General features: G+C 38.7%; 2 protein-coding genes across 2 annotated transcripts in view; one reads left to right on the forward strand and one right to left on the reverse strand.

Annotated features, from left to right (window-relative positions):
• Window positions 1-503: 503 nt before the first annotated feature.
• rhoj (ras homolog family member J) lies at window positions 504-23,513 on the reverse strand. The gene is made up of 5 exons (XM_056264465.1): window positions 23,202-23,513; window positions 6,587-6,645; window positions 3,198-3,362; window positions 2,729-2,824; window positions 504-1,260 (listed from the first exon to the last, which is right to left on the reverse strand). The coding sequence occupies exons 1-5, from the start codon at window positions 23,413-23,415 to the stop codon at window positions 1,114-1,116; spliced, it is 681 nt and encodes a 226-aa protein (XP_056120440.1). The 5' UTR covers window positions 23,416-23,513; the 3' UTR covers window positions 504-1,113.
• Window positions 23,514-24,896: 1,383 nt separating this feature from the next.
• Window positions 24,897-27,220, forward strand: part of kcnh5a (potassium voltage-gated channel, subfamily H (eag-related), member 5a) — a 136,948-nt gene continuing 134,624 nt past the window's right edge. Inside the window, exon 1 of the mRNA XM_056264458.1 lies at window positions 24,897-25,169. Within this exon, the coding sequence (XP_056120433.1) occupies window positions 25,097-25,169 (73 nt within the window). The 5' untranslated portion in view covers window positions 24,897-25,096. The remainder of the gene's footprint in view (window positions 25,170-27,220) is intronic.

Below are 27,220 nucleotides of genomic sequence, written 5' to 3' on the forward strand. Positions count from 1 at the left end.
TACATTAGTGATTAGTTACTACTTTTTTTTTTAAGTGGCACTTAAGGTCCTCCATCGGCTCATTTTTAAAAGAGAACAATGAGAGCATGTTTTAAGTGTAGGCAGAGTAATTTATGATAAAATACAGAATAATCTTCTTTTATTCATTCTTATTTTAGCTGTATTTTCTACTTCAAAAATCAAAATGTAAATGCGTATGAAAAATATAATAATTACAGCACCATTATATGGCATCCTTGTTCTGCACCTACATTGTATAAAGATCAAAGTCTGATGGCTCATAAAAATGTGACTAAGTACACTTCATGGCATCTCAGTTTTAAAAACGGAAAGTTAAAAAAGTAAATACGAATGATTCATGGGCTAATGTTGTCACAATATACATTTTCCCTTTATCCTGTCACTGACAGACTTCAGTCTCCATATAGTGTGCTTGATTGTCACTCTTTTTAAAGTATTATTGTTGGTGTCTTTGGATGTGTAGGTATGCAACGGTTTATACGTTGTTGTTTTTTTGCTAATCATTAGTTGCTAATTTTAAATGACCCAATGATTTGTGGTAAAGATGCACTTCTTACACTTGCGCTCTCTCTTCTTCCTTCTGCTCTACCTCTATTGATGAGTTGGCCATCCTCCAGAGAATTTCCCTTATTAACTAGCTCGAACTGCTGAAGCATTGACTCCAGAAAGAGCACAATATTGATTAGAGGTGACTGAGAAAAAAACAGCTTGCATGGAGGAATGGATTTTCATTTTTTCATAAGCCTCGGGAAACCATATAATATATGGCCCAGAGCTAAATCTAAAACGTTTGTTTGATTGGAGATTGGCGACGTCGCGCCATGTCGGTTCAAATAACCGCAGTCCAGTCTGAAACTTCTTTGGCTTGAGAAGTGAATCCTGTAAGGCAACTTGGGGAGAAATTAAGGCTCTTGTTTTGGAAGCTCTCCACGAGACACACAAACCCGAGGGCAAGACCGCTCATTGTCCTGAGGGACAACAGGCGGATGGAGAAAGGAAGGATGTACAGCAGACTGGAGGCGGTTTAGGGTCTGTTACATTGCCGGAAGCTTTGGAGGACTGTGGGTTTTCACAGTTGGAGATGTTTTATCCTCACACGATAGCACAACATCTCATGCAGGCTGCGCAGCCCTGTTTTTGTTTCTTAGGGCTGAAGATTGTCAGGATGGCCTCATCAAACACTGTCTTTAGTCCCTTCTGAGTCAATGCCGAACACTCCAGATAGCACTGGGCTCCAATCTGGGGATCACAATATATAATAATAAGACAAAACTCAGCTTTAGGTTAAAGGTTAGTTCACTCAAGTACTCTGTCATCATTTACTCACCCTCATGTTGTTCCAAACCTGTATGACTTTTTTCTCCCATAGAACACAAAAGGAAAAGTTTAGAAGAATGTCAGAGCTGCTCTTCTACATGCAATGAAAATGGACCGCAGTGGCCAGGGGCAATCAAGCTCCTAAAATGATTATCAAAGCAGGCCTTATAACTTGTCCTCTTATAATCCCTTTGCCTTGAAAATGTGGTCATTCACTCACTGAATAGGAAAAAAAACAGCTCAAACATTCTGCCATTCTTTTATGTGTTCTGCATGAGAAAGAAAGTCATACAGGCTTGGAACGACATAAGGGTGAGAGATTTTTTTTTACAATTTTTTAGGTGAACTAATTCTTTCAGTGCTTTGACACACAGTGGTGATAGTTCATAAATCATGCTCTCTGTTTTTTTAAACCTGGACAGACAACTGACAATTAAAGGATTAGTTCACCTCAAAATGAAAATTTCCTGATACTCACCCTAATGCCATCCAAGATGTTCATGACTTTCTTTTTCAGTGGAAAAGAAATTAATTTTTTTGAGGAAAACATTTCAGGATTTTTCTTCACACAATGGACTTCAACAGTAACCAAATTGTGGAAGTCCAAATCAATGCAGTTTCAAAGGGCTTTGAAGTGCTTCAAACGGCTCTGCACGATCCTAGCTGAGGAATAGGGTCTTATTTAGCGAAACGATCGGTAATTTTCTAAAAAATAAATAAAAATGTATATACTTTTTAACCACAATTGTTCGTCTTTTGCTGGTCTGCAATGCACCAGGCATTACGTAATCACGTTGGAAAGGTCATGCTGGACGTAGACGGAAGAACCGCCCAATTGTTTACAAGCGTGGAGAAGGAGGATCGTTCAAATTTAATTGTATGTTGAATGACATATTTATGTCTTTGTGTCAGTTTATTGTTTAAAATGGTCCTTTCGTGTGCATATCCTGGATGTTTAAAACAATGGGGCGGTACTTCCGCCTATTACCAGTGTGACCTTTCCAACGTGATTACGTTGCAGACCAGCACAAGACGAACAATTGTGGTTAAAAAGTATCTACATTTTTATTTTTTTTAGAAAATGACCGATCGTTTCGCTAAATAAGACCCTATTCCTCAGCTGGGATCGTGCAGAGCCGTTTGAAGCTCTGCAAAGCCCTTTGAAACTGCATTGATTTGGACTTCAACAATTTGGTTACCGTTAAAGTCAACTGTGTGGAGAAAAATCCTGAAATATTTTCCTCAAAAAAACGTAATTTCTTTTCCACTGAAGAAAGAAAGACATGAATATCTTGGATGGCATTGGGGTGAGTAAATTATCAGGAAATTTTCATTTTGAGGTGAACTAATCCTTTAAGCCAAACCACCAAAAGTATGAAAATCCCATCACCTCTCGGGCTAGTTTGAGGCCTTGTTCATAGGTCAGGGGCTTCTCCTTCATCTGGAGCAGACGTGCCAGTGTCTTTGGGTCATCTCGCAAGTCAATCTGAATGAATTGGAACAGAATTTCAATAAATAAATGCCAGAATAATAATAATAATAAAAAAAAATGCCAGAATGTTCTGGGATCTTTTCCTGGGTTCAAGCTCCTCAGCTGCAGTATAAATATTCAGATTTTTATTTGATCTGATGCCTAATCTCAATATTTGCTCTAATAACAATTATTATTATTAATATCATTATTTATAATATTGATCTGGTTGATCTGATAATATAAATACAACAACAACAATAATTATTTTCAATAATAATAAAATGTATTATTTGATCTGATAATTAAATATAAACAACAACAACATTATTATTATTAATATTATTAAAAATAATCACATCACTGTCTGAATTAGAAACTCTTGCACCTGTGTTCCAATGAGGATGTAGGGTACGTGAGGCATGCAGGATTTGAGCTCAGGTACCCATTCCTCCTGAACATTGTGATAGGAAGCTGGATTCACGACGGAGAAGCAGATGAGAAAGACGTCTGTGTTGGGGTAAGAGAGGGGCCGCAGCTGATTGTAATCCTCCTATAACACATGACGAAGATGATGAGTGAAGTAAGACCTGCTTTAGACCCAGTTCATCTCATCAACCGAAATATGATTCCAAACATAATTTGGAAAAACGAATTACAAGATAAAGAGGGCAGATAATTAATTCAAAGGTTAAAGCTTCTAAATCAGTGTTTCCAACTGTTTTTTGTAACAACCTCATCAGTCAGACTCGGTTTACATAACAGTATAAATATATTTATTGATAATAATAAATGTTTCTTAGGCAGAAAGCTAGCATATTAGAATGATTTCTGAAGGGTCATCATGTGACACTGAAGACTGAAATAATGGCTGCTGAAAATTCAGCTTTGTCATTACAGGAATAAATTACATTGTAAAATATATTAAAATACTTATTTTAAATTGTAATAATATTTCAAAATACTACAGTTTTTACTACTTTTTTTGTTAAAAAAATAAAAATAAAAATGCAGCATTGCAGAGCATAAGAGACTTATATATATAAAAAAGAACCTAACAGACCACAAACTTTTGAATGGTAGAGTAAATGAAAACCAGTCAAACAGTAATTTAATTTTTACAGGTTTAAGTACAACTTGGTATGCATGTACCCCTGTTTGGGGATCACCAGACAAAACCACTGCATGTAAAGAAGTGTCATATCTGAATATTTTATATTGGCCATTTAAAAGTGCATATTAAAAATGAGGACCCTGAATGTTCTGGTAAAATACAAGTAACAAGTTGAGCATCATTAACATCTATGACTTTATTCTGTCTCTTATTATGAAATGCAAATGAACATCAATAATTTACATTAGGCTTTTAAAGTGTCAGTGCCAAATGACAACTCTGCACCAGCGCCAGCATCTTGTAAAAGTCAGTTCTTCTTGAGTGCAATTGATCTCTTAGTCAGTGATCAATAGAAGAGAAGGGCCAAACATCACACAAATGCTCCTCTGTATCAGTAAACTGCTTAAAGGAGTAGACGTGCTGAATTATATAACTTTCATTTATACAGCAATGTGCTGCACACTACATTAGTCAGTCTGTTCAATTCTGAAACACAGCAAATATGTATCATTACAGCTCATACTGTCCTTGCCACAGCTATAGATCCCAAGAAACATTTACATAATCATGCTGAACAGAAATACTCACACTTTAGCTTTCTTTATTACTTCAGTCCTTAAAACAAAGTAAAAAAAAATGACCCTCAGTCAGTGCATTATTGGTAAATATGTATATTTGCAAATTAGTACCCCATAGCTCTTCATGCCAGTCTAGTGCCTTATCTAAGACATCTATTGTAAAATATGCACATATTGCTATTCTCCTTGTACATATTGCATGTTTTTGCATATAAAAGAATTGTTTATTCCCTCATTATTTATTCAAATATATACTCTGTAAGAAACTCCGTACATCTTATTAAATGAATGCAGCCCCCCAGTGCAATGTCAGCAACTGCCAAAGTCAATATAGTCAATGATAGAATTTTCCCTGATAGGAATAATAGAATTCCTTATAAAGGCAATCTTAACAAGCTGACAGTAATGATCAATCATGAAAACAGAATAATTATCTGACTATAATTCAGATAATAATATATATTTTTTAATTATTTGAATTATAAACTATAAGTCAGATAATTATTCATGATAGATGAAATATATATATATTTGTATTATATATATATTTTTATTATTATATATTTTTTATAATGATCGAAATTCAGTAACAGCGATACACAAATGTCAAAAATGCCTCATTTCTATTTTTGGATTAGTGTCATTTTAGTTTCTTAAAACTTTTACTTAAACAATTTTAACTTAAAATGCGGAACAAATTGGGGGAAATGATACAATAACCAAGCCAGTGTTGATATTGTTAACTAAAACTATATTTAAAAAAGAAAAACATTTTTGGTAATTGAAATAAATTAAATGAAATAAATTGAAAATATTAGATGGAAAAAAAGGCATTAATTAGAAATGTTGCCCTTTCAACTAACTGAAATAATTACTAAAATGACAAAAACTAAAAAAAATGACAAAAACATATAACAAAATTAATAAAACTTAAACTTAAAAAAAACCCTTAAAATTAAAAAAAAAATCAAAATACTAATAAATACTATATATATATATATATATATATATAAACTGAAATAACTGCCTGACACTACATAGAAAAGTTAGAAACTAAAGCTAATTTGGATGTTACACCGGCACTGGATAGAAAGAGTGGAGGAGAGTCATAGTATGAAGTTCTTTATGTTTATGTTCAGACGTTGTAATCTGTTGCATTATATATATTCCAGGATTAACTCTAACAACTGGGATCCAATAATATGGTTATTGCAGGGACGGCTGATTCTGTGATGCCTTTGGACACGCAAGATAAGTAAACCGCTGGGCTTTGATTTAGATGCATTTCTTCAGGCTGTATCTGACTAGTCATGTGAGTTTATTTTTGAAGAATCACTGCAATAATAAGCCAAAATCAAAGTCATTATGGTGGGCTGACAGTGACAAAAACAACCCAGCCTGTGGTTTGTTGTAATTTCAAGTCACTGCTTGCAGCTTTATTTACAACATTATTCAAAACAGGCTGTACATTCTACCATTAAACGCGACTATGTGAATTTAAATTCAAAGTGATATGATGCCACAACTTCACTTAGTGATGTTTATTAAGAGTATTACTGTAAATCCCTTTGCCATTTTTTAAATGTGAAAATTACACTGTATTTAGTAGGGAATGTTGAAGTAAACCTAGTGAAAAACACCAATTTGTTTAGTGTCAGGTCGTGTTTAGTGTCAGTTCAGTGTTGCTGTACTCAGTTGTTATTTGGTAACAATAGTAAATGTATGTATGAATTTAAATGCAGTGTAGTCAGTCTTATTGAGGTTTTGTTATTGCGTGCATAATGTTTGAAATCGAAATGAAAAGATCTGAAATGCATGCTATGGATCTTATTGTGAATGATTTAGCCTTGCATTATGCTTCTTTTTTTTTTTTTTTGCCCTTGTAATTTTAATCAAAATATCATACTTAATCTTCCGGTAAAATGACAGAATTCTCTCTGGTGACGTATGCCAGACTTCTTAAATATTATTGTCCGTTGGTGTGGATAATAATACAGTTATTGTTCTTGGTGTGAACGGGCCTTACTCAGGTTGTTAAGCAGATGGGCTATTGGTACTATATAGACCTCAGAAACATTAACTTACTTGTCCAGCAGTATCGTACAATCCCAGTAAGTGCTGCCTTCCAGATACTGTTACATTCACTGTAAAAAATCAAAACAAAACAACAGATTCATTATACATGTAAAATAGAAGACCAGTGCAGAATATGTCTGCAAAAAGTGTTTATGCTCCTGCTGTATCACATCCCTCTGATGTACTTCCAGAACTCTGGACCTGCTGTTTGGTTGTGGGTGGGAACAGAGGTTGATTTGGAACAGGACAGCTGTCAACAGCAAGGGGTGACCGGTTTTGGAAAACAGGGAGGAAAGAACGGTGTGTGCGTGCATACATATTTCATTCTGTGTTGTGGATGATGAGGGGGAGAGAACGGCTGTGTTGACACAAGTAAAAGGAAAAAAACCCAGACAAGTCAAACTTTTGTCATCAAACAACATGCAATAAAATACACTGCTGAGAACAGGAAAACAGCTGGACTCAACATTTCACTGAGGTATCAAACAAACTATCAGTTACTATCACTGTGTGTCCACACTCTTCTCAAACTCAATGTTTTGAGCATGTAGTGTTTTGCTAAGGCTGATAAACTTTAAAGGAATGTGTGAGAGAAGAAAGAAAGAGAGAGTGGATGAGAGAAAAGCTGAATAGAACCAGATTCTTCAGACCTCAAGCACCTTCTGATACCTTGAACTGAATTCAATCTTCTCAACTCCACGATGGCCTGAAATACTGATGCCTGGGATGACATAATTAAAGGTGCCCTAGAATTTGAAATCGAATTTATCTTGGCATAGTTAAATAACAAGAGTTCAGTACATGGACATGACATACAGTGAGTCTCAAACACCATTGTTTTCTCCTTCTTATTTAAATCTCGTTTTTGAAAAACACCCCTGAAAAATAGGCGAATCTCCACATAACACCGACTGTGACGCAACAGTTGGGATCATTAATATCAGAGACTATTTATATAGAGACATGCCACTTCATCAATCCTTAATACAACTATATAGGGAAAACCCGTAACGCCAAAGATGGTGGTTGTATGCACACATCCGACCCCTCCCGCTGGAAAGCCAATCGTCTGCTTTTAACAGTCAAGCGGGGAAAAATTTAAAGGAGAACTCCGGCGCAAAATGAACCTTTGGTCTAATTACACATTGTTACCTAGTCAACCGTTATCTGAGATTTGTTTTCATGATTATCGAATGTAAATAGTTTTATCTCTAAAAACAGTTTAGCCTATAAAGCTAGTATAACGCTAGTATATTGGGCATAGTGTAATGACAAATAAAAATCGCTTGTTAATACCACTAACAAGGCTCAAAATAGCCCCACACTAACACGGTAGCATAATGAGGGTCCCTACCTTCAAACTGAAGCATTGAGAACTTTGTCAGTGTCCAGACAGTTTAATAAGAAGATATTTTGAACATACAGTCAACTTCGCGTATACAGGCAGAAGCCATCTTTGAAATACAGTCTCTACCAGTCGATCTACGAACGCCGATCCAAGTGCGCTGGTGAGAATGTGAATGAGCTATAAGTTGTGATAAGGTGAGCGCGAACAGCAGGCTTGGATCGGCGTTCGTAGATCGACTGGTAAAGACTGTATTTCAAAGATGGCTTGTGCCTGTATACGCGAAGTTGACTGTATGTTTAAAATATCTTCTTATTAAACTGTCTGGACACTGACAAAGTTCTCAATGCTTCGGTTTGAAGGTAGGGACCCTCATTATGCTACCGTGCTAGTGTGGGGCTATTTTGAGCCTTGTTAGTGGTATTAACAAGCGATTTTTATTTGTCATTACACTATGCCCAATATACTAGCGTTATACTAGCTTTATAGGCTAAACTGTTTGTAGAGATAAAACTATTTACATTCGATAATCATGAAAACAAATCTCAGATAACGGTTGACTAGGTAACAATGTGTAATTAGACCAAAGGTTCATTTTGCCCCGGAGTTCTCCTTTAAGCCTATCGTCCGGTTCCACTGACGCATGCGCACAGTTGAGGTTTGCGACAGCGCAAAAAAAAAACGTTACTGTTTGAAAAGGCGGCAGATTTGATATGCAGTGTATGTGTGAGTTGTGTAAATATCAGACATCAGAAGTCTCCCGCAGATTGATAGCGGCTCCCTGATGCCCGCAAATTAGTTCAAATCTCCCGGAATCTAGAGCGAGCGAGCAAGAGCGAGCACATACTGTGCTTCAAACTGTGTAGCGCGCGCACGACCGAGGGAGAGAACCCTTGCGCATGCGTAGTAAACGTATAACCTGTGGGGAAAAAGGCCTTTTAAACCTTATTTTGGGGCAAAGTCATCAAACTTTTTCAGCGATTTTTATCATATTTTACTGCTGTTTCTATACATGCAGTTTTTATGTCCCGGTGACCAGTGAAAGTGCAGTTCTGACTCTCTGCCCATTCATTTAGATAGGAACCTGGTCTTGTTAGTCCGAAATAGCTGCCCGGAGGCGTTGCCAAGATGGCGGCCGAGTGGCATGACTTGCCTAAAAGGACTTTGTTAATATGTATGCCTCCAAAAATGTGCATATGCCAGCCCATTTTTTAATGCCAGGCGGAATTGCGCAGCCGAATCATCGGAAGTTCTGTGGGTGAAGAAACAAGCGAGGATCATAGGGAAAATGGCAGATCATGGAAACAAATGTTATGTTCCAGGCTGTGCAGGGGATGTAAGGACTTTTCATACCCTTCCCACAGAAAAGAAATGTCAACAGGCGTGGTTTAATTCAACAGTTTAATTCGAAGTTGTTAGTTTGCTCTGCCCATTTCACCACGGATTATTTTCTAACCTGGGACAATTTCAAGCAGGCTTCTCTCAGCGTCTCATACAGAAGAAGGGGGCAATTCCAACTATATTCCCGCAAGCGGTAACTAGTGATTTTATTAACGATAATTTACACTGTGTTATCTAGATCCAGCGCAAGATCCTAGTACAGTAACAAATAGCAAGCTCCAAGTAACGAGCATACATAACTAAATAGTATGACAAAGTATTTACGCTGAGGTTAATATTTCTTGCCTGTGTTGTCATATAAATCTACAAAATAATACTGTAGATACATATGTAAATTCCCTTTTGTCAAATAATTTTACTTTCGTCTATTTCATCAACAACACGTCAGGGGCTAACATTAGTTTAGTTGCTCACAGATAGTGTTAGCTCACTCGATCCTTCTAGCTAATGTCACATTCTCCACCACATAAGTTGAAGCTATATTTATTTAACAAGGCATTAACGCTAGGCCATTTGTTAAAATGTTTTAATTTTTGAAAACTGACGTATGATTATTTTGCACGCTTGTATGAGCCCGCAGTGAAACAGCCAATCAGAGCAGAACTCCTCATTACTATTCATGACCCTTCCAAATAAGGCCATTTCATTGTAGGGCCAATTTCTAGAGTTGAAAATGGACCTGTAAAACCATATCTGGACATTTTAAATGCCCTTAAATAAGCCACATACCCTCTATGTAGATATCAGAGACAAAATTAAAATATTTCAACATGTTCTAGGGCACCTTTAATGCTTAGTAGGGTTTTTCCTGGCTCAAAACTAGGCGGAGACGGTAAAATCCTGATCATGTATTTTAATAACAAGATAATTTAATTTGTATTTTTCGTAGACCATCTTATAGCCTACTGTGTTTCCCACAGTATTTTTGTGGGTGAAGCTCGGCACGTCTAGGGGGGGTCCGGGGGCATGCCCCCTGGAAGAATTTTTTTATACATTTTAAAGATAAATTCATTAATCTGGTGCACTTTGAGTCACCCGAATCCGCTGTTAAAACATAATCCACCAGCCAACTACCCAAATCTATGATATTCTCTGATTTAGATATCTGCATCTGATCATCACATTACAATTATTCAAATTCTCAGTGTTAAGCATGATAATATGGTAAAATATCACATTGAAGTATAGGCCGATTTAAAATTAAGTTAAAGTTAAAGTTCTTCTTTGGGCAAAATTACATTTCCTTAATAGCCTAAACAGAGGCTTTACTCCCTTCAAACGTAAATTGTCAATGTTTCATTACATCACTGTTGGCAAACACTCTTATCAGAATTTTTTTTTTTTACCTTTATTCCGACCCACGGATTATGATCAGCGCAGCACTATCGGCAAACTATACAGTTTGAGAATGGACACAGGCCGGGAACCCCCTACGAAATTTGACGGAGGCGGCCGTCTCGTAATTCTATATGCAGGAAAAACCCTGATTAGGATCTTATCCAATTTTTGATAGCCCACAAACTGTTCTGAGCCAGATACCCATGAATGCTTCCAACATGGCCAATGCAATGACCTTCCAGTCATGAAAATTGTGGACAGAACCAAAGCACTTTCTGCAAACTATAGCTCTGGCTGCCTGGATGAGTCAAGAAGTTTCTGGAAAAGGAGAAGACAGCCAACCTCTCCAACGTTCCTCGAAAACAAGCCCAGCAAAATGTTTAGAAGAAATTCTCTACAGATGATTCAGATTAAACACTCTAATATTGTGACAATAAAATATGGCAATGCAGAGTTTGAGCATAGGTGAACACCACTGAGTATCAAAATAATTTGATCTTTAAAATCAAGGCTCTCCTTTTAGCCTGCGGCCTTCAAGCTTCAAAAATGACAAAAAGCACCATAAAAACCTATAAAAGCGGTTCATACAACTGTGTCATATCACAAGCCCACTGAAGTCATATGATTGCCTTGTGATAGTATCAATGTCAAATTCATGAATAAATTGTTTGACATGAACTGCCCCATAAATATTGTTTCTAATGCTCAAATAGCATTTAAAAAGTATATATGTCAGGTTGGTTCAGCCAATGCGCATGTCAGGACACTGACTGTTTCTGTTTCCCCATTTCTCTTGTAACAACAGATGCAGTGATTTGATGACTTGCCGTTTGGGGTGTATTCCGCCATAATGCGTGTTGCAGTTTCTTTTATTGATAATAATAATACAAGTGAATCGTCTTTGAATATTGTGATCCAGTTCTCAAGTTCAAGTCATTGATTCAATGATCCAGTTACAGCAGTTAACAGCTCATTTGAAGGAAAGATTATCATGGAATATTGAGTAAAATTTGAGTTCAGAAAGAAATGACAATTCTTTAGTACTTAGCAATTTTGAGGGAATTAATCTTTTATTTCAACTTGCAAAAAGATTGCTAGAGAAAATAATGTCAATAGCCTATGACTTTCACAATATTTTATTATGAGAAAAGTTGCTTTGTTCCCCAAACAAGGAACAGTTTCTAAACTTGGTATACTGAAAGCATAATTTGAACGGACCTAGTCAGTTATAAACAAATATAAAATCCTAAAAGACACTAAAAAGCCCTAAAGACGTGCTTATGCTTGCTTTACTGCTTCACTTGACAGGGCATAATGTTTGTTTCATAAATTATGATTACAAGAAGGGACTATGCAGCCCTTTTAAAATTCAAATCTTACACCGCTTTGAGCGATTGCTAATCTCAATGCTAATATTAACAATCATGTGCTCAACACTGGGGACAAGAGACAAATTCAAAGCAGCACTAGCCCTAATGCTCCTAGCTTAGCTGCATGTATGAACACGGGGTCACTGAGGAGCCATGTGGACAGTGGTGTGCAAGAACCTCCAGGGTGGTGTTTTGCTGAAAGAAAGGGGCGAGGTATACACTGATTTCACGCTGCCGCCATTTTGAAATCGAAAGCGAGGCTCCGGTGGGAAGAACACCGGAAGTACAGATAGACAACAATGCTTGGACTACCAACCTGAAGCTCCTTCCACGATTTACACTATTGGATGTTAATATCTAATATAGGGTATGTATATAGTTCGTTCCTGCTTCTTTTTTTTACGTTCTGAATTATATATTAAAAAATTTTTTTATTTATGAATTAATTTTACTGTATATAGTCTAAAGTATGAAAGAAATGTATGTACAGTTTTAGAATAACTTATTTCTACATTAAACACAACAATACGCCATCGCATTCGCGACTCTGCTATGATTAAAAGCGACACTTCCGGTTTTCTTCCCACCGGAGCGATTTCAAAATGGCGGCTGCGTGAAATCAGCGTATTGCAGCTGTGGGAATCTAGCCAAGCGGTGTTTTGATTAGATGTGCTTAGAAGTTCTTTCCCTGTAGACTGTGAAGATGGACCTGAAACAGTGGCCTTGATTCTGCCACTGCTTATCAGCTGTTCCTGACAAGTCTTTTTACCAGCACGATTCTCTTCCCCTCCTGGGGCCAGGCTAAATAAGGAGTCTAAACTAAGTGCAAACACACACACACAAAAAGTTTTTCCGATTATCTGACTCTTTCTTTACTCTATATGAGGAGAACTACTAATAAAAAACAAGGCTGAGGTGAAAGTTTGAGAGAAGTAAGCTGTGTAGAAGCAGGTCGGTGGAGACAAAGAAGGGTTAGTGGCTGTGAATCAGGCTCTCAGCTGTTCTCTCCTGTCAGCTACTTTTCCCCATGAGGCTCGAGCTCTCGGCAAACCCCAGCCCCCATTCTGTGGCCTGGAGAAAAATCAATATTGGGTTACAGCCTCACTCAAGACTAACCCACTGTTGTGAAACGTGATTTGGGGCGTCAGAAGCACCCACGTCCTTCCAGGCCAACTTTCTCACCTCTTTTCTCTTTCACAGACAGGCCTGTGACATTGGAGTCAACCACTATCTGCTGCATTCAAGAGATTTAGCCCATAAGAACAGTACAGCGAATTGTATAGATACTCACATGGTAATGGCAAGTGACTGCAAATTTAATTTAGACACTTTCCATTCTAGCACAGATGCATTAGGCCTCAAGCGCTAACCATTTACTGTAGGTGCTTTCACTACTCAATCGCAAATGACACCCATTCTTCCATGGTGGACTGTTGTCCACCATCCAGTCCAGCAAATTTCCCATAAAATTGTCTTTTAGAAATAAATGTATTGGTGTCTTAACTGGAATCTGGTAATCAGTGTGTTGTGCACCATTCAGAATTGAACTGAGAATGTCTAAAATTGCTTTGGCTCATTTTTTGAAACTGTCTTAACATTCTCTAGAATGTATAAGTGCAATTGTCACTGTTTTATGTGACACCACAACTTTATTGCATGTCTAAAAACATCTAGTAACTTACCCAAAATATTTCATTCATGCTTCAAAACCAAGTTATTTTGTCAGTAAATTGGCAAGTGCCACCAAAATGAGACAATGGCAATCAACCCTGGAGATGATTGTTATACAAATAAAAATGTTGTTGACACTGTAGATTTCGTCTTGCTGAATGCTATTGTGTATCAAACTGAGCTATTTAGATACTTATTTCAGCAGGTTTACTGGACAAGTCAATACTGTAGTAAACAGAAAAAGAATATGCATATTTGCATGCATTTACAGTACATTTATTTTAATAGCAATGTTACATGTAAACAAAAACATTCAATGTGAAAGATATTTATGAAATATACCTGTATGTCGGACAGATTTTGATCAATCATTTTGCATGTGATGGCTCACATGATGGAAAAAATGTTGTGAAGAGTGACTTAAATCAACTCATCAGCTTTGATCACCAAGCCATGTGCATTTAGTTACTTTGATATTGTAGACAATTGTACTTACTCTTTTGCACATATGCCAAAAGAAACACATGTAATTTGCCCGAATGAATATGAAATTCAAATCTGTTCTTGTTATGGGATTGAAGGAAAGAACCCAAACGCAGACGATATGCAGACACTCAAGATTTGTTACGACACAAAACAGAAAACAAAACCCACGAGGGGGCAAAACAGGACTGGAGGAGAGTAAACCTTGACTAAGACGACAAATAAAGACTCTGACTTGACAGGAAACAAACTCACAATTCTCTTTAAACTGGACTCAGACGAAACATTCACAGAGATTAGCATGCAATGTTTGACAATGTACCGACACAGGACAGAAGACATGAGGGGATTAAATAGGGAGCAAACTAATGACAAGGACAGGTGAAACTGACTAGACAATAATGACAAGACGAGGATAACAAGGGGGCGGGGTTACGTAACGAGACAACACAAGCACATGGCCCAAACAAAAGGCCATGTGCTTGTACACAAAACATGAGTCTGTCATGATTCTGCCCCAAGACTAAAAGAAAGGCAAGGACTAGATAGCAGAATCATGACAGAACCCCTCCCTTAAGGAGCGGCTTCCAGACGCTCCTCAAGGAAAAAAAAATTCACACACAAGACATGACAGGCTGGGACATCGACACAAACCAACAAAACATGACAAATAACAGTAACGGCAAACACGAAAACACAACAACAGGGTTAGGATGACACAATAAAAATAACAAATACAGGGGGGGGGGGAGGAGGAACATGAGAGTTCATGGGGGATTGTCCTGGGTGCATAGGTGGACAGGGGGTCCTGGGTCCTTGGGACGAGGGCTGAGGACAAGGAATCCGGGCAGACTTGGACGGGGACACACGAGGAGAGGTCTTGGGAAACAGTCCGGGGCATAGTGGTGACCGGGGCAACACACGGGGGTACTGCAGAAGGGGGCGCAGCAACAGACACCGACACAGGGGACACAGAAGGCGGTGAAACAGGAATCCGGACTGGGGAAACAGCAGGGAACAGAACAGGGCACGAGACAGGGGGTGTAGCAGGCGGCTGTGGAGCGGGACCAGGAACTGGGCTCTCAGAAGCAGCTTCAGAACCAGTGCTATTCATAGCAGACTCGGAAATATCGTTCTCTGCGTCTGACTCTGGAACAGCATTCTCTGACGCTGACTCGAGAACAGCGCTCTCTGCAGCTCTAGGCACGGGGTCTGGGGACAGGACAGGTCTGACAGGGACTTCTAGGATCTTGACAAGGCGTGATAAATAATCCGACAGGGTCTTGGCAGCAATGACGACAGTCATCTCCTTTTGGGCAGAAACTGCTTGCAGAACCTCTTTAGCGGCTTGATCGGCCGCATCTCTCTCAGCAGATCCGGAATCGGCCTCATCTGCAGCGGGCTCTGGGACAGCGCCTGCAGTAGCGGGCTCTGGGACAGCGCATGCAGTAGCGGGCTCTGGGACAGCGCCTGCAGTAGCGGGCTCTGGGACAGGCAGAGACGAAGGACGGGAGGCTCCCTTCCTCTTTCTCCTAGGACGCGGTGCGGACATCATAGCTGGACTAGTGACCGGTTGGAGAAGTTCCACGGGGATCGTAACTGATGCTGAAAGGGCAGTCTCAGACAGCGTTGACTCCGTCGAGGATGATTCCGAAGGAGAATCCCATGAAATCCGTCTCCGGGATCACTGGCAGACAGGCAGAGGGTGGAGACCCCGAGGAAGAAGTCTGCGGATCCTCCCGGGAGAAATGATCCCAGAGTCGGGCATAATTCTTCAGGATCCACTCACCCTGGGGCGGGACTGGACAGTTGACCCTCTCTCCGTCGGCGAGAGCCGACAACCACCATTGTTCCCGTTGTAGCCGGGGCCGGGAGGACATACGGTCTGCTGGGTTCGTTCTTGGTCGGTACATTCTGTTATGGGATTGAAGGAGAGAACCCAAACGCAGACACAAGATTTATTACGACACAAAACAGAAAACAAAACCCACGAGGGGGCAAAACAGGACTGGAGGAGAGTAAACCTTGACTAAGACAAGATGACAAATTAAGACTCTGACTTGACAGGAATTTGTCAAGCAGAAAAGCAGAATTTGTCAAAATGACCTCTAAATGTTGACTTTACAAATCCTTAAAAAAAAAAGTTTGAAAAGGTAGACATTCTTTAAAGCCAATTCTTTAATTCTTGTAAATCATATTTAGGACTTGTAAATGCGGTGTGTACATAATTTCCTACGCAGTATTCTATAAGATCTGATCTTCGTCCAAGAAGCAAAAGCTTTACGTCGACATGCCAAATACATCCAGTATGTGCTTGCAGTGTGATGTATAAATGGGTTTGTATGTTTTCCGAGTGGTTGGCATTCCTGAAGTGTGATTTCTAAAGAAGCTTGTACCGCTAGTGTTCATTTGAAGGCATTGGTGGGTCAAAGTCCAAAATAAGCCACAGGGTTTCATCCTAATTTTAATTCCTGTTGCTGCAGAACTCTGCCTGCCAGATGTTCGAAGTGTACATAATCTACAAATTTTGCATAGCATAATTAAAAAAATGCATTAATGTGATTAATCTTTCTGAAGCCAAAATAATCTGTAAGGCCCTTACACAGCACTTGTTATAAGATTAAGCATTGCCTGCTGGAGAACGTTTTGTGACAGTACTTTTACTCAGCAAAACATTAAATAGGCTTAACTGTACATACCCCACTAATTATGAGCTTTTATTTAATTACTTTTTTATGAACTCTCTCTTTCTTGACTCAAAAATATTGAAATTTATAATATCACTTTAAAGGACAGTTTACCCAAAAATGGAAATTCTGTCATCATTTACTCACCCTATTGTCATCTGAAACCTGTATAATTTTCTCTTTTCTGTGGAACAGAAGAAAATACTTTGAAAAATGTTTTCAGTTATGTTTTGGACCCCATTGAAAGTAGTTCTCGAGCCGTGCGCTCTCTTTTCTGTATGCCCATGTGCGGGCCGGGGCGTGGTGTTTGGATCCCGGCACATCTGTCTAGTTTGGTTTCGGTTCTGTGTAGGGATTCGGACAGTCCTGCTCCGTGTCCTCTGTTGTGAGTGCACAGGATGAGCTTACGCTCGTTCTCGCGTGCTCCGTCTTGTCGTGTGAGCGTGCGATTTCGAGTTCGCTCGGGCCGTACGCTCTTCTGTCCACGTCTGTTGTGTTTTGTGTAGCAAAAAAATAAAAAAATGGGCTCGGGGGATTACTTTTCACAAGTAAAAATTTAACATTACCATACTATTGGTTGTATTTTTTTAATAGAATATCACCAGAGAGTTGAGAAGGAGCAAGGATCTTTGATATTAATGTACTGAAATCGTAGCCAGCTAGCTAGGCTATGTTTACTGCACTGGCCGGTGTTCACCCGGCTATGAACTGAGACTTCATAAGTCATATTCCATAACACTGACTTAGATTACAACTGTCAAAAGAATGCTATTGTAGAAATAAAACCAATATTACTGGGAAAAACATTGGCCAGCGAATTTTAGAGAAAGGCGCTCTGCAGAGCAGTCCTCTTTCAGGGGTTTTAGCTCATGCAAAGCTTTCTTGTGTGTGTGTGTGTGTGTGTGTGTTGGGAGGGGGGCTACTAAATGTCAAGGGCTGCAGGGAGGAGATGGATGCAGAAGAATGTGGTAGTACAGCGCCAGTAGGCAGTAGCGGTGGATAGGGCGTCTACTCTCTAATATGTCTATGCCTGCCATGTGCTCTCCTGTCGATTGTCTTGCCCCACCCATCTTGTTACCTGATTATTGGTTCATTTGCCCCACCTGTCCTCCCTCGTTACCTGCCTTGTTTGCATCCTATTTATTCTCCCTGTGTTTTCAGTCCTGTGCTGGATTGTTGTTTCATGAGTTCACATCTACATATAATTATTATGGTTAAGGTTATGCGTACTTGGCGTGCGGTCCAGGTGGAGGGCTCCGAGCTCGGAATTTCTGCCCGAACCCAGAGTACTCCCCCCATTGGTAAGAGTAGATGGAACTAGAAGTGAGGAGATGGAACAAATACCCCTTTTCCACCAAAAAAGAACTGGTTCGGAACTGGTGCTGGTTCAAAGTTGGTTCGGAGTTGGTTCAACTTGCGAACCTTCTCAGAACCTGTTTGTTTTTCCACTGACTAGAGCGCCAGGCGAACGACGTCGTTACGTCACTGTGTACGTCGCCATACATTTTAGCTAGAAACGCTTGCAAGTACAACATTACTTTGGGATTATCTCTAACTCGTGAACCAAGAAGGCTTTAAAAACAATTGAAATATGTGAGTCTTTTAATCTTTTCCTTTGATATGTAATCTTTTCTGATTAGTTATGTACTCCTGTCTTGTGTATTTTTTTTCTTTCCATTTATTTGTTCTATATTGTGACTGTTTTCTCCTTTGTTTACATAACGTTTTCAATAAAAAAAATTGATAAAAAAAAAAACCTAGAAACGCTTGCGCCAACTTCAAGCATAACAATTACAATGGCGGACTACATCGTGTTTCTGCAAATGTTTCTCCTGGCTTTGCGATCCTATATTATGTCAGAAAATATGTTATCTAAACCCGCCCCCAGCCCCCGACGTAGGCATGACGTGGTAAAAGAACGGTTCTAGTTCAGCAAAGAGTTGGTGCCGCTTTGGAACCAATTTTCCTGGCCGAGAACCGGTTCTTTGGCTGTCGAAACACAAAGAACCGGTTCGCGCGCAGGCACCGGCTCCGAACCGGCTCTTAAAATGCGTTGGTGGAAAAGGGGTATAAGTGAGGAGATGGGGTGGAGGTGGTATGCTGATAAACTGCCAAGGAACAACGGTGGGTTCTGCTGTTATTTATCCTATCCTGAGTTGATTACAGATTGAACTCCACTTGTGCTAATTGGGTTAATTATCAGCACCTGCTCCTCCCGAACCTTGTTAATAAAACATCATTTAATGTTACCTAGTTATCTAGTCTAGTCTCTTGTTTTCCCCCTCGGGGTAGTTTTTATTTTTTTATTAAATAAAAGCCCATCAACTCTGCCCCTGAGTCCTCGCTCCTTTCAACAGCCCCACACCTGACACTTTCCTATCCTGCCCCTGACAAAAAAAAAAAAAAACTTTAGCTTTACAGCTATATGGCATTTCAGTATTGTCCATGTTGGAATATCTACAATGCAATATAATTGGCGGATTAGTTGATTTTGTTAGGAGTCTAGTGGGAGCCACACTAGACGATGACTCATCTCAAACACATTAGCAGGCACTGTGTCATGGCCCGGGAATGTCATCGGTTTGTTTTGGACAAGGGAATTCTGATCCCATGGGATTTATTGACGGAAACCATAGTCCCACATACTCCTGGGTTGAGGTCTGACTCTAATAGGTTGCAATCACAGTGGTTCTGGTGAAAAGAATATAATGTCAGTTCACTCCTGATGAATATATTATATTTGGCCTTATTTACAGAGTTATGTCAGCAAAAGTAGTCGGTATGTAAGCCACCAACACAACCAAATAAGAATAGATTGTTTAAACAACAAACTAGCTTGAAAGGTGAAATGCTTTACTAAAATATATCATCTTCAGTACACTCATGTTTCAAAGTTTGGGTTCAGTAAGATTTTCTTTTTAATTTTATCCAGCAAGGATGCATTAAATTGATCAAAAGTGACCGTAAAGACTTACATGATTAAAAAAAAATCCTGACATGAATGTATCATGGTTTTCACAAATATATTGAGCAGTTGTTTTGAACACTGATAATAATAAGAATAACTAATGTTTATTGAATTATATGTGTATTTAAATCGTTATATATACTACTATATTACCTTGATGAGCAGCATAAGTGACGACTTTCAAAAACATCACAAAATCTTACAGACTCCAAACTTTGAACAGTAATATATATATTAAAACAAAACGGTAACACTTTACAACATTAGTTAACTACATTAGTTAGCATGAACTAATAATGAACTGCTCTTATTCAGCGTTTATTAATATTTGTTCATGTTAATTTAATAATTTACTAATACTTTATTAAAATCTTGTTAACATTAGTTAATGCACTGTGAACTAACATGAACAAACAATGAACAGCTGTATTTTTATTAACTAACGTTAACAAAGATGAACAAATACAGTAACAAATGTATTGCTCAGGGTTAGTTCATGTTAGTTAACAGTGGTTCCCAAACCTGTCCTGGCGACCCACCAACACTGCACTTTTTCTTTGTCTCCCTAATCAAACACACCTGATTCAACTCATCAGCGCATTATCACATGGGTTAATGAGCTAATGAGTTGAGGAGACAAAGAAAACGTGCAGTGTTGGTGGGTCGCCAGGACAGGTTTGGGAACCACTGAGTTAATACATTAACTAATGTTAACTAATGAACATTATTGTAAAGTGTTACCAACAAAACTGTATTTAATTGATTTAAATATTTAAACAATATAAATATATATCCAAATACCTGCTGCTTGGATTCCTCAGTTCACAATTTCAGTTCATACATTTTGAAAAAGACGCATACTTTTTAATTATATTTTCACTATTAATTAATTTGATTGCAGTATTCCCAATGTGTTATATTGCAAACTGTTCAATTACTGCTGGAGCATGAATGGTATAAATGCAGTTTTTCATTTAAGACCAATTCTAGCATAGCAGCACAGTAAAGCTTTCAGTGGCCTACAATGGGAGCTCTGTGCTCTTTAGCCTGGACATTGCCACTATGTGACAATTCACTACTTTATTATGATGCAGTGTTAAGGCCCGTCTCAATGTGGAGACAGTAGTGGGACCTAATATGAATGTAAGTGATTGATTGGCACTAGAAGAATATTGTTACTGTTCTCTCTCAATTTACCTTTTACTCTCTCTATAATACAAGGAAGTGCTGTATAGTGCTGATACCAAAAAACACCTCTTTCTGGATGGGCAATATAAAAGTATTCCAAAAAATAAATTCTAATGCAAATCTCAATTGCTGATATTCAACATAGAACAACCGAGTATTTGATGGACACTTAAAGGGTTTTACCAAATTAAAACCTACACGCATTTCTACTTTCATGTACTGTAATGATGGCATTCTACCTAAAAAGTGTTTGAGTGCTTCTACCTTTTACATACCATGCATTCAATGTTTTCAGCACACTATAATGGAACCAAATAAAAATGCCTTTATGTGTCCTCTATTTTTTATGAGCACCGTTTCATTTCCTTATAGGTGAAGTGTGTAATTTATGCACCACTAACATAAGCAAAATGAATTGTAAAAAATATTGCTATAGAAGTATTAATGAAAAAAAAGGATATGAGAAAGTTTTAAACATTGAAATAAAATACACACCACACCTTTAAAAACCATAAGGTTAGATGCTGCTCTGTCTGGCTCTTCATTCCTTATTTTTTCATTAACATGTTTACATTAACATTTTTGGTCTGTGACAACATCCATTTAAGTGTCCTCTGGATGGCCTCCACATCATAACTCATCAGCTTCGTTTAACCAGAGGAGTTGACCAAGAATCACACTCCTTGAAAATCTTACAATCTCATTCAACTGCCAAGAGTTTAAAAGTTTTACTCACTCCTTGAATTAGTTTTATGTACATAGTTTTTATGTCTTGAGCCTGCAATGACCAGCTGGAGAAAATTACAACACAGGATACTATTCAAATCTCATAAAAAGGAAATTGCCCAGATAAACATGCCTTATTTGATCAAATTGCACATTAGAAAAAAAGGAAAGAAAATAATTTGACAATACCTGCTTTAAAGTTCTAGAGCTTTCACAAATGAGAGAGCCATAAAGATATATATTTTTAAATTTTCACAAAGATTTTTCCATTCATCATTTGAAGATGAAGATCGCTGGATAAGAGACTTTGCAAACATTGGAAATAAGACAATCTCTCTCTTCCTTTTTTCTCTCTAGTCTGTAAAAATGATAACTTTTCCCACTGCTAATAACACCAAAAGAAACAAGCCAAGCATTGCATTGGGAAGGTCTACTTTAGTAGCACTCATCACTTTAAAAGTGTTAACAAGCATAACAAGCAGAATTGTGGAGTGCTTGGGAGAACTGTAAGGGAAAACTGATAGTAAAAGTTCTTGTTGGTAATATTTCTTCCTATAAGTTCTTTGTTTTGGCATACATTGTATTTATGAGGGAAATGCCCTGCTGTTCTCACAGAGCTGTACCACTCTCAGAGGATGTTGAAGCTGACCTGTCTGCCACTGTGTAATTAGGACTTGACCCTCATATGATTCTCAGAGCATGCATGTATCAGGGGGGCTTTCCTTGCAAAGAAACCAAAGCCTTATGCTGAGGTCCATATGCGTGAGAGAACGAGAAAAAAAAAACTTAACAGATGGCAAACTTAATGATTGGCAACACATTTGTACAAAACACTGTGGTTCCACAAAGATGCATTAAGTACGGTATTGACGTTTAGATCTCGTCGATCTGCTCCTGTGATCAACAGGTAAGAGGTGTTGTGCCGAATTTCTTTAGTAGGCTAATAAATTAGGATTAGTTGTGGGGGAGGGGTTAGGATTAGGCAATCAGATACTGACTTCAACGATGGGGATAATAATTTGTCAGGAGGTCGAAATTCGGCACAACACCGGCACGCGAGCTCTGACACGCAGCTCGCTGCTATTTACCCCTCTCGCGGTTCACATAAAGTGTCTTTGACGTCCCTAGCACAGTTAGAAACTACCTTAACGAAGTTTTAAGCACATCATAACAAACAGTTTTATTTTTGCATTATTATATAATTGTTGATTAACCTAAATTTGCGGAGGCAGACCCTCCCCCCGTACCCCGTTTCTACTTTTTAGTCTGTCGGCCCTGCAGTCCTCGCTCTGGCAGTTGATATATCTCCTCTTTCAGACGGCTATTCTTGGGACCGTCCCTTACCCGACTGTATGGGGTAGACTATAAGGATTAAGTAGACATGCTGTAAACTTCACTTCATGAACAGGGATTGCAGTTGAATGCTTTGAGCTAGACACCAACTTACCTGCATAGTGATCGAATACAGTTGGCACATATTCCTCGGGAAAAGCATCATTTGCGTAACTCATCAGCAAACAGGTTTTTCCCACCGCTCCATCGCCGACCACAACACATTTCAACATCATCTTGGTCGTAGTATCGACACGATTGCTGTTACTGCCTCCATCCTCAACCGCTTCCACTGCATTCTGCCTACTTTTTGAGCTGAGAGTATGCATGGTAGTTGGACAAGTCCAGAAACTATCACCACAGGTAGCCAAGTCTTCTGTCGACAGAAATCTCAATCTTTGAGACGTTTATCTTGGTTTGACTAGTTTAAACAGTTTACGTGTCTTACGGTGAGCAGGCAAATTCGTCAAGTAGGTGACCGCTTTAGCTCGCGCTTCCGAAACAATCCGGCGCCATCGAGAGCAGCTTCATGAAAACTCACGATAACTCCTACAACTTGATTTCCGTCATTTTACATTTTCCAGGTCCGACGACAAAACCAATACAAAAGCCGTGTCTGTGACCCTGGTTTAGCCTACTCCCCTTCATACTCCAAACAGCTTTCCACATTCACCCCTACGCTTCTACGCATCGTCAGTGTCAGGAAAGCATTGGTTTCCTTGCGAAATTCCATATTAGGCAGGAGTGGGCTGGGAACAATAGGGGCTCTGTCCACAGTCTACTCAGACAGGGGACTTCAGCGGCACAGGAGGGGCGGGAGGGAGGACGTCCCCAATCTAACTACATTTCCGAAAATATGGCGCCACAGCCCACAGGGAAGGATGGCTTGTGTTGGATTTTCATGAATTTTTCTTTCTTTCTTTCTTTCTTTCTTTCTTTCTTTCTTTCTTTCTTTCTTTCTTTCTTTCTTTCTTTCTTTCTTTCTTTCTTTCTTTCTTTCTTTCTTCAGAAATTCAGAAGAAGAAATTCACTCATGTTTGTCAAGAATAATTTCTATAGTTTCGTTCAAATTAATTTATTCGATGTTCCTTTTCTTTCAGTAGCGGCAATCTCGTGATGATACACTGTTTTAACCTCAGGGTAATTCATGCAGAATTGGTGAACGATCATTGAAAGTTTTAGGCTATAAAATATTCACCGTTGATATTGGCGTAGTTTGGAACAATTAAGATGATATTATTAATTTATGACTGCATGGGTTATCATACCCATGGCACAGGCAATTTTTATTGACTGCAGAACACGCTCTGTGGCTCACCTCCATCATTTGAGTTGAAACCCTAAAACACCCCAGGCTTTAAATTGCACTTGGATGTTTCTGAGGCTTCTTTGTGCCTCATTTACCCAGCTCACCTGGTCTTCTCCTTTGTTTGGGGACAGTGGAGTTTGTTTGAGTTTTGTCAGACCAATTAAGGCAAACGAGACAGCCTGGACAGCCAGTCAACTTTTATAAGGCTTTAAGAAACTATCATAGACAGTTTTCGTAATTTTGAGGTCGGCAAGTCTGTAAGCAACTGAGTCTGACACCATTAAGATTGCGCGAAGATTTCCTTCCTTCACCCTGTTCATGAATTATAGCATTCCGCTGCTGTGTTCAGTTCACTTTTAGTAGGCTAACTCTGACTGAGTTTTCATGTTTCTAAATCGCGCGCAATTGGCGCCATCTGTTGCATGAGACTATCTCCATGGCATCGGGCATCGATGTCGAGATTCCTGTGCCAGTCAAATTTTATTGTTACAGTTTGCAAGTGCGCAGGCGCAGAGAAGGGGAGCGCGGAGCCTGCAGAACTGCGAGCGCTCTGTGGTACAAAGGACCCATAACAGTCGGGCACGGCGCATCGTTACAATGATCTTCTCCATCCCACCGATAGATTCCCATCCCGCCTGCATCACTTTTACGACCAGCTTCCACCAAGTCCGCGAGCCTGACCGACACTTCCCGACCGCAGAATGCACGGGGGAAAAAGAGGACTGGTGGCACCACAGAACACTTTTTTGGAAAATATTGTCCGTCGCTCAAGTGGTAAGATGATCGGTTTCTTCAGATTGCAGTACCTGATAAAGCAAAGAGGGAAAGTCTGATGTCTTAAGATATGTATTCTCTCACGCTTTCTTTAACTTTAATAGTGTATTTGCTCAGAATTATGCGTAAAACAAAGCTTGTAGGCTACGTTTCTTTCTATAAAAATGGGAATCTGATCAAAGTAAGCTTGAATATTTGCATACGACGCGACTATACGTATAGTCACTTCTAGATACTCTTCTTTATTGACAGTTTAATAAAAACTTAATTTGTAATTACATTAACTAAAATTAATGCTTATTGTTTAATAATAAAAAGAGCGAATGCGTTGGCAATACAGGTAAACAACCGTGAGCAATCGCACCATTACCATAATAATAGTAATTAAACACTGTTAATAGCACATTGCCCAATTGCTTCTCAAAACATTACCTTTCTACTATTGTTGCCCATTATCAGCAATAATGTATTAATGCATCAGTCAGACTGTTACTCATCTATTACTCAAATAATTCAAAAAAAAATAAAAAATTCCACAAAAATATTAAGCAATTACAAAATGTGTTCAACATTGAATTAATTCAATGTGTTCAACAACATCATTAATAATAATAATATGTCATATTATTTGATGACATCTACAACCTAAATTCGGGATGAATCTCACACGAGGAAACATTTATTTGCGTCAATTGACGCTTGTGAAAAGTGCGTGTATTTTGTGTGGAGTCTCGCCAACAGCCATTTCGTCACACGAACAACCTTTCCAGCTTACGCGTTAAACTTTAAACCAAAAGTTTTAACTAGCACTTCAGGTTCATAGTGTTTGATCGGAACTTCAATATTATAAATAATAAATTATATTATTTTTAAGTGAAATTATGCATTGTACTCACTTTTTAATGCATTTTCAGTTGTATTTATAATAATAGATTATATAATAAAAATTATTATTATCATTGCTGTATTATTATTATTATTCATTTCATCCAAGTAGTCAAAGAGGGTCTAGAATCATCATGGGTTTATCTACATGTTAATTTCTCAATTGCTTATATCATTAAATTATTTTTAATCATAGCAAAAGTTCATTTAAAGCTGATGCTGCTTTTCTTGGCTGCTTTGCGTGGATCTTCTCATTTGTGAAGGGCTTGTCGCCTGTAGTGTGAATTGCAGTCGTTTTGTGTCACATACATTTTCCATGTGAATCTGCCACAGGACTTCACCAGCAGAGGTCACACATGATTACTGCATCAAAAGCTATTAATATCCCTGCAAACAAATATACAGACTTAAAAGTTGAAGGCATCAATTTGGTGTTTTTGTATATTGAGACCAGACAGTTCTGTCTGATAAACTATGCGTGTGTGTGTGTGTGTGTGTGTGTGCGTGCGTGCGTGCGTGTGTGTGTGTGTGTGTGTGTTTTCATGCGGTACCCTCAGCTCATAATGCCCTGACATTTGCTGTGGGCAGCTCTCTGACCTCCAAGGGTCTCCGGATCTCCCACACACTCTTTACCAAATCTGAAGCAGAGCTTGTATCTTTTGAGAAAAAAAGGCTCTACATTATTTTATTTTTTTATATATATATATATATATCCTGAGCACAGTCACTGTTTTAACGAGATGCTGATGTTTGTATTCTCTGAGCTCCCATGTCACTGTGATCATCGTTTAATGTTTAATTAATGCAGTAAGTGAAAGAATTTAGAATTCCAGTTCAGATGAAGTTGTTAAGCTCATCTAATGTTGTTTTTGGACATCCTGCCTCATCCCATTACTAATTCAAATATGCTGACAGAATCTGAATGGGCTGGATAATTGATTCTTGCATTTAAATTTACATTTATTTTCTTGTCAAGGATTTTTAAATAAGAAAGTTCATGCATTCTGTATCTGGATGAATGAACTCTTTTACAGGCGTCAGTTGGCGCAAGTCAAAAAGAGTCAAGAAGTATGTAGGCTAATACCTGTCAAAAATAAAAATGAGAGGTTGAGTGTAAATAAAAGGGAAGGTAAGAGCCTCATCCTTCCCACAATTATACCACGGTA

This window comes from Rhinichthys klamathensis, unplaced genomic scaffold (assembly GCF_029890125.1).
Source record: "Rhinichthys klamathensis goyatoka isolate OS25496 unplaced genomic scaffold, OSU_Roscu_1.1 h1tg000221l_1, whole genome shotgun sequence".
NCBI lineage: Eukaryota > Metazoa > Chordata > Actinopteri > Cypriniformes > Leuciscidae > Rhinichthys > Rhinichthys klamathensis.

Coding starts and splice junctions, on each gene's coding strand:
- rhoj (XM_056264465.1), bottom strand. CDS start 23,415: ATGCATACTCTCAGCTCAAAAAGTAGGCAGAATGCAGTGGAAGCGGTT. Junction 2,825..3,197: donor ACATCCTCATTGGAACACAG/GTGCAAGAGTTT, acceptor CAATTCATTCAG/ATTGACTTGCGAGATGACCC. Junction 1,261..2,728: donor GCCTCAAACTAGCCCGAGAG/GTGATGGGATTT, acceptor TGTGATCCCCAG/ATTGGAGCCCAGTGCTATCT.